At 54.1% G+C, this 8,040-nt stretch overlaps 1 protein-coding gene across 3 annotated transcripts in view; it reads left to right on the forward strand.

Annotated features, from left to right (window-relative positions):
- The first annotated feature begins 7,464 nt into the window (after positions 1–7,464).
- Positions 7,465–8,040, forward strand: part of HDAC7 (histone deacetylase 7) — a 36,622-nt gene continuing 36,046 nt past the window's right edge. For 2 of the 3 annotated variants that reach the window (XM_040488343.1, XM_040488344.1), the window contains exon 1: positions 7,790–8,010. In XM_040488343.1, the coding sequence (XP_040344277.1) occupies positions 7,992–8,010 (19 nt within the window). In that variant the 5' untranslated portion in view covers positions 7,790–7,991. Of the gene's footprint in view, positions 7,550–7,789; positions 8,011–8,040 lie in introns of those variants that run through there. The other variant, XM_040488341.1, reaches the window with a different exon arrangement.

The raw sequence follows: 8,040 nt of genomic DNA on the forward strand, positions 1-8,040 counted from the left end.
CAAGCTACTCCGTACATTCCAGAAGGGTCAGCTTGGGCTAGATTATCTGGATTTCTTTGCATAAATTAGGGCAGTATTTATTTTAAGACTGAGTTTGTAGGGGAAAACTGTGACTGAGAGGGCCGGAGGGACAGGACCCTGTCCTTTATTACTAAGGTCCGCGTTGAGCGCTACCCGGAACAGAGCCCAATGTGGGCAGACTCTTAATGAAGCGCTTCACCGGCCATCCAGTCGGTCCTCATGGCAACCCTAATGGGGCAGGCACTTTGGACCCCCGTCTGAGGATGAGGACATAAGCATCCCAGGGGTCAAATAACATCTCTAAGGTCGTGCAGTGGGCCAGCAACGAATTCCCGCCCAAGCAGCCTGACCCCAAACTCTTGCTTTTTGAACCACAACACAACATGCCCTCTCTTTAGCTGTTCCTTTACAGGTTTTTAAATGTTTCCTTGAAAGTTCAGTGTAGAGGAGCGTGGAGCCCAGCCTCAGGATCTGCCCAAGTGGAGAGGGGGGTCTTCTCTGCCTCCTGTGCCATCCCACCCCTAGCCACTCTGGAAGAGCTAGAGTGAGGAATGTGAGGGAGACAGAGACTTCTAGAATCACTGCTTTAGGCACAGAGGGCAGCAGGTCAGAGCAAGGCCACTGCCCTAGCCCACCGGGACGCCGTGGTCCATCAGCACCCTTCTAACATGGAACTTCTGGGACTCAGACCCCAGCACGTCCTTGACCACATGGGTGTCAGAGACCCTTGATGGTCAGCCAGTTTTCTCCACTCCGGGCTCTTTTCGCCAGCCATATTCTGCTCTCCAGGAGACGCAGAATTCCTCAGTGATGGCGATTGTGGCTCCTTTGGCCTCTGTGCCCAATAACCTCGCACAGAGAAGATGCTCAATATATATGAAATTATGCTGGGTGAAAAAGAGGGTAGTGGTGGTCATATGTCAGTGGGGTACTTCAAGGTCCTAGCAAGGACACTCCATTCACATCCTGACTAGCTAGCCTCACCCCAGCTCCTCGCTTCTTTCCTGCCTCTACACCCCTGGCCCACAGGGACGCAGTCTAAATCCTGAAAGATGCCTCTAGGGAAGATTGGTATATGTCCCTAGGCCAGGACGTCCTTAAGGTCTTCCTAGAGATTCCGGTGCCAGCGATAAGTGCTTCCAAAAAAGAACCATTAAGACTTGTCAAAGTCGACTGACCCTGCCCTCCAGCCAGCACAGCCACTGGGGCTACAGAAGGTCCGGCTGGGGGCGTGTGGCAAGGCCAAAGCCCCAAGCTCACCAGTGGGTGGACCACAGCATCCCTGCGGGGGCCCACTGGAGCGAGTAATTGTGAGCTGGCTGCAGAAAGGCATTATGCAACTCAGACGAATTTCTTCTTGCTCACGATTAGAGTATGGCCCAGTGGCTGCCTCCCTGACCATAATCTCTGTTGGCACAGGCATCTCCGGGCCTGGGCAATGTGGGCTGTTAGAAGAAGCACTGATCTAGAAGCTGGGACACCTGAATTCTCTGCCTGTTCCCGTCACTGATTAACCGTGTCATCTCTGGCGAATTATTTCCCCCTTGGGTCCTCAGTTCCCTTATCTGTAAAAGGAGTGGTGTGGATTCGATAGAGCACCCTAAACCTGACCATATCTTAGAACTACTTGGGGAGCCATAGATTACTGAGCACCCCCTGCCCCAAAGAGTCTGATTGAGTCCGTGAGGGGGCCCAGAGATCTGTTTTTCACCGATTCTTCTAAGTGATTTTGTTATAATGTCAGCTTTGGGGGGCATCCTATAGACCAGATAATCTTATAAATCTTATAAGGAGCAAAGATCCTAGTCAACGGAAGAGTCATACCAAGAGGTTTGAGGGGTTTGTCAGAGGGCAGGTGGTGGGGAGTGGGTCTCATCAGGATCCTCATTACTATAATTGCTATTTTGTTGCTGGTATTATTGCCATGGGGGGGGGGGGGGGAGACGAGGCAGTGCCCCCATCTGCTTGTTCCCATCACTAATGGAGGTTCTGGCTTCAGGGGGCCCTGGCTTACTTACCTCAAGGTTGGGAGTGGGGCTGGGAGAGGAGGGAAGGGTGGGTGGGGCCTCTTGGCAAGGGAACTTTTCTTTCCTTCTCTCCTGGGTGGAGTTTGGCTGGATGGGCTTTGGCACCCACCTCTGGGGCTGAGAGAGTGTCTTCCCACCCATATTCCTCCCCCACTTTCTCATCTCAGCTGCCTCAGCCCGGTGACTGCCCCTTCTCCTCCTCAGGTCCTGACTTCCTCTCCAGATTCCTTCAGTCCTTACCAACCTCATTCCTGAGCCTCGCTAATCTGTTTGCCACCCCCCTGCTTCCTCGCCTCGCCCTGCGCCCTGCGCACGCCATTCACCCTACCTGGAATGTCACCCCCCCCTAACCCCACACTGATTCACATCTCTGGGCTCCTCCAAAACCCAGCTCAAAATTCCCTACTTCATTCGGGCCGTGATCTGCTCAGGTCTTTCCTCTTTGCTGCGTACTCACTGACGCTTGGAGTAACAGGATTAGAAAACTGCTTTCGACTCAGAAAAATAAATAGATGTGACCTAAACCGGCTCCCCTCATTGGATAGATGAGAAAACTGAAGCCCAGAGAGGTTGTGACTTGGCCAAGATCACACAGACAGTGAGATTTTAAAAATAGTTGGCTTTACCAGAAGCTTTCAAGGATTTTAGGTTTGTTTTGTTTCCTCGACACATTGTGATCAATATGAGGGCAGAGGCTGAGTTTTTGTTTTTGCCTTTAACGTTCTTTCTCTCCACTGTGGTGTGTGTGTGTGTGTGTGTGTGTGTGTGTGTGTGTGTTGTGTACCCAGGGGCAACTGTAATCTTTCTTATGCTATCAGGACAATAATTCTAAAACTCACAGTGGTACAAATGTCTGAATAAGTACTTCACTTGCTCTCAGAATCAGCCCTGCGAAGATACTGCTATTTTACACAGCAGAAATCTGACACTTAGAAAAGTGTGACCCAGGAAGTGAATGCCAGAACGGGGTCTAGAACTCAAGTCCCCTGACTTCCAGCCCAGAGCCCTGATTCTCCTGATATTCCCGGTTGGGGACCCAGAGTAGTCAAGGGGGGACCTCTGCCATCTTCTGCATTCATTCTGCTTTCTTTACCTTGGCGTTAAGGAGACCCTGTCTTTGGCTTCCTGCCCCTCCCCATCCTGTCCCACCGCTTTCTCCTTATGTCCCCCCATGTCGCTGTTGGCACATAGACACATATACGTATACTAAGAACTGCAGGTGTCTAGGGCAACAGACCACAGGGGAAACCACATCACCTTTGTTGACACTGGAGGGAGGCAGGGGCCAGGGTAAGGGACTTGCTTAGTTCTCTCCACCTGCCTTAGTCCCCAGCATCATCTGAGCCATCTGGGCTTGTAACCATGCCCCAGCCTCTCTTGACTTACCTATCCACCTCATTCTGGCCCAGGAGGATGTATCACCTCTTCTCTCGCATCCGGAAATCCCACGTGGGGGTCTGGCTGGCTGCACCCTAAAGCCCCACATACCCCCAATCCTACCTCGAATACTTACGTAGCCCCTCTAATCCTGCCTGTGCGATACCAACAGAGACAGTGGGAACCAGGCATGGGACCGCTTGGCTGGGGCCAGGAGGAGGTACGTTTAGCATCTAGAATGTCCCCCGTAGGTCAGCTGAGTCCTCAGGTAACCAGGTTTACACTGGGGCAGGGGATCTGGCAGTAGCTCCTCCATTGTTCTGACCTGCCACAGAGACTGCATAGGCTCTGAATCAGACATTCAGGATTAAGTCACTTACTGGCTTTGTGGACTTAGGCAAATCATTTTGTCTTTCTGAGCTTAAGTTTGCTCAGTCCAACAATGTGGGCAATAATGAGGTATGAGTGAAAGGGCCTTGAATAGCACACTCTGCTAAAAGAGACGCTCAATAAATCCTAATTATCTTCCCCCCGTCCTTCCTGCCTTCTTGCCTTCCACTTGTTATATCTGGTCCCCTGAAACCCTTTCTTTGGAGTTGGAGACCTACCTCCCCCATCACTCTGCAAATCCCGAACCCCGTGAATTGGCATTTGATCCCAGGTTCGGAAACTGGAATGCAAGGCCCAACCCAGTCCAATGAAATGGCCGTCCTCTGAGATTTCACCGAGGCCTTGGGGAATGAGCACTTTCTGATTGGCTTTGTGGGGGGTGTGTGGGAAGTGTGGGTTAGGGAGGGATCGTGGCTTTGGCCACCGCATCTAGAAGGCTGGGACAGGAGTGGTCTCGGAGCCCTGAGGTTTAGACCAGAGGACTGTTTGGAGCTTTGAATCCTGGCACAACGGGGGCACCCAATGATATTTGTTGAATGAATGAATGGCCCCATCACTTACCAGTCGGGTAACTTTGGTCAGATTTCTTAACCTTTGTGGGCCATACTTTAATCATGAGCATAACAAGGATTATTAAGGATAAATGATCTAATGTTTGCCAAAGAGGGTAGCATAGGGCTGCTACATGGAATATAGTCAGTTAAAGGTAGCCAAGTAAGGGAAGGAGAGGAGAAAGAGAAGGTCATGTAGGCCCAGAAGCCCGAAGAGAAGCAGAAGGGGTGTGTCCTCGGGCTTTGTACTGGCCAGAGACTCTGGGAAGACTCAAGGGAACTGAGGCAGGTCCTATGGGGCTAATCTCTTCTGCTAGGTGTTTGGCTGAGCAGCCTGGGAGAGGCCTGACTCAAGAGCATAGCAGAGAAACTTCCCATAGCAACCACGGTAGAGAGAGAGTGGTAACTTACGCTTTTCTGCCTCGTGTCTCTCAGGACCCCTGGAGGCTCCCTAACATATCCTAGCAAGGGGCATGTGACTTAGAAACTGGCTTAAGATCCTGCCTTGGGTGGGAGGGTGGCGATGGAGTGAGAAGTAAGCTGGCCGGTGAAGGAGGGACACAGTCCAGCTTCCCTGAGGCAGGTCTCACATGCTGTCTTCCTGGCCCTACCTTGGGGACATAGAGTCCTGGTGTGTGTAGGAAGGTGCTGGACACTTGGGGGATAGACAGAGGCAGGGGGAGATACCCTTTTTGCTCAACTCTCTGAGAACTCAGTGATTAGGTCAAAAAGAAAAAGGAGGCTCACGAACAAATACATGAATGATGCACATGGTAGAAATGAGCAAACAAGGGCCCGATTTCAGTCCAGAAATAACTACGGGAGTCCTGGCGGGGGCATTAAGGTGGGGGGCATGGTGGGGCTAAAAGAGAGAGTTGGTGAGGTGGGGGGGAGAGGCTGGGAGTCTGAAGTAACTGAGCAATTTTTCTGGAAGCCGTGGGCACCGAGGAGAGATCTGGAAGGAGAGTCATCTGGTTTGGAGGTGAAAGCTGGGAAGAATGCACCTGAGGTAGAACGTGTGTCTTGCAGAGTCAGCATGGCAGTCATGGGAAAAAAAGGGGTCCGGCTAGGGGGATGGTCCTTGAAGGTCATGAACATCTGTCTCAATTCAACAAATAACTCATAGGGAGCTTGAATTCCGAGCAAGGCACTTAGCGAGACACTAAAAGAAATGCACCCATGACTAAAGGCAGTAGCTGGGCTCAGGGAATGTCCACTCTTGAACATTCTTGGGAAGGAAGAGAGTTGAGACATGCAGATGAAGGTCAGTGTACAGAGCAAGACTGTTGGTGGTGTGGGGGTGGGGTCCTTTAAAGGAGGAGAAGAATTCCTCTGGCTACGTGAATCCGGGAAAGCCTTCTAGAGATGGTGGTAGAGACCTTGAGGATGGGAAAGATTTCAACAGGAGCAGCAAGGGACTGGGAGAGCATCACTTGTAGAGGAAACGTGATGGGCCAAAGTAAGGGAGTAGGAAGGCACGAGGGCATGATGGGGAGCAGGCAGCAGCCCAGTTTAGCTGAAATAATAAGAGAAATAACAACTAACATTACTGACTACTAAGTACCAGGAGGCGCTGGGCAAAATAGCGAGAAAAAAAATGAAGAAAGGGATGGGGCACCTGGGTGGGTGGCTCAGTCGCTTAAGCACCCGACCCTTGCTCGATTCCGGCTCAGGTCATTATCTCACGGTCCGTGAGTTCAAGTTGGGCTCTGCGCTGACAGCTCGGGTCCTACTTGGAATTCTCTTTCTCCCTCTTCCTCTGTCGCCTCCACCCCACCTCGCGTGCACACACAGGCGCGTGCTCTCTCTCAAAATAAATACACGAACTTTTAAAAAGTTCATTTTACTTCTTTACAGAAGTGAAGAGAGGGAGGCAGGGTGAGAGAGACAGAGAGAGACAGAATGTGCACAGTGTGTTGCCATGCTGTAGGAGGGCTTGGATGCCAGGCAAGGAGTATGTGAGGGTAAGTTAACATGAGCCGAGAGGTTGGATGTGCTGCCGAGTGAGCCGTGAGACAAGGAAAGCAACCGAAGCAGGAAGGCAGCTGCTAAAAACTCCAGGTAGCAACAAGTGCTGAGGCTGGGGCTGGGCTCACGCAAACAGGGGTCTGTGGTCAGAAGTTGGACCGGGCCATGGCCAGGCCCTCCTGGGCCACTGGGGACTCTCGCTTCCTATGTGGCATGGTGCCGCCTCTTCTACAGACGTTTCTCCTTCTGTAGAGTCATGAGACTCTTGGGGTTCCTAGGATAGAGGGAGGTAGGATGGGTAGGAAGTCAGAGGGAAGCTGCATCCTGCCTTCCAGAGGTGAAGCCTCACACTACAGGAGAGTCTAGTGTTGTGGGTGGTGGACCTCTCCCTGTCCCAGAGCCATTGGCTCCGTCTCCCACCCAGAAGATTGCCAGAGGCCACAGGGCGGATAGGCTAGGCCAGGAAGCACAGTGGAGAGGTCCTCGGCCCCTGACCCCCAGTCTGACCTTCTGGTCCTGTTAAGAGTTGAGGGGGAGGGGGAAGGGGGGGCGCAAAGCTGGCCCCGAGCTGAGTTTATTAGCTGAGGGAGGGCTGGAGGCGGCTGCATTCCGACTCACAGACTGGAACATTTCTGTGATCCGCTGTAATGCACTGGGAGACACTGGGCACATTGCTGAAGTTTGACTCATAGGGACCGGGAGGGGGAAAGAAGGGGGGAGGGTTGTGGGGGGAGAGGAATGGGAGGAAGAGAGGAAGAGGAGAGGAGGGAAGGAAATCCCTTGAGAAATTTCTTTAAAAAAAGAAAACTTTCAAAATCAGCACCACCCCCAACCCCTTTTTCTTTTAATAGGAACAGGCTGGACCCTTCTGTTCCCCTCAGCAGGCGTGGGGGGCGGGGGGGCGCGAGGGGGAGGGCTGGGCAGTGATTCAAATCAGATCCTGGAACTTTCCTCAGGCAAGTCGTGTTGGGGAGGGGTATGGGGGACGGGGGGGGGGGGGGTGGTGGTGTCCGTCTGGGATTCCTTGCCCGGGACTTGGGAGTCCACGAGCGTCCCACTGTCTCTGTGTGCGGCTGTTTGCTGGTGGGCTGTACGTGCACGCACTTGCGAGCGCGGGGGTCCCTCCCAGAAGTGTGTCTGTGCGAATGATTCTGCCCTGTGTAAACAGGGCTGTGCGCTCGTGTACGCTGTGTATGCAAGGCTGCGTGCGCTCAGGTATCTGGGTTTCCGGGAATTGTGCGCGGGTCGGCGCGCCGCGCCTGGGGCTGGGCTGCAGCGCGGCGGCCGCGCGCGGGTAGGGGCCGCGTCCCGCGTTCCGGGTTCGGCGCTGCCTCCCGGGCCGCGCGGTGTGTCCGCCCGCCGCCCGTGCGCCGCGCCGGGCAGTGTCTGCCGGGGTGGTGTGTCCCCGGGCCGCGAGCGCCTGCCCCCTCCCTCCCCTCCCCCTTGGCCCGCTCTCAGACTCAGATAAAGCATTTCCTTCCATTGTCATCCTACCCGGCCGGCCGGGCTGCCAGGGCCCTCCCCCTCCCGGCCCCCTCCCTTCCTCTCGCCGTCTCTCAGTCGCTCTGCAGCCGCCGGCGACTGGGGGGATGTGAGGCCGGCGCCCCAGCCCCCCGCCCCGCCATGAGCCCCCGGCTCTGAGGGCCCCGGCCCCTGGATGCACAGCCCCGGCGCTGGTGAGTACTGGGCTGCCGCCCCCCGCCCCT

This window comes from Herpailurus yagouaroundi, unplaced genomic scaffold (assembly GCF_014898765.1).
Source record: "Herpailurus yagouaroundi ecotype Mexico unplaced genomic scaffold, PumYag 166, whole genome shotgun sequence".
Taxonomy (NCBI): domain Eukaryota; kingdom Metazoa; phylum Chordata; class Mammalia; order Carnivora; family Felidae; genus Herpailurus; species Herpailurus yagouaroundi.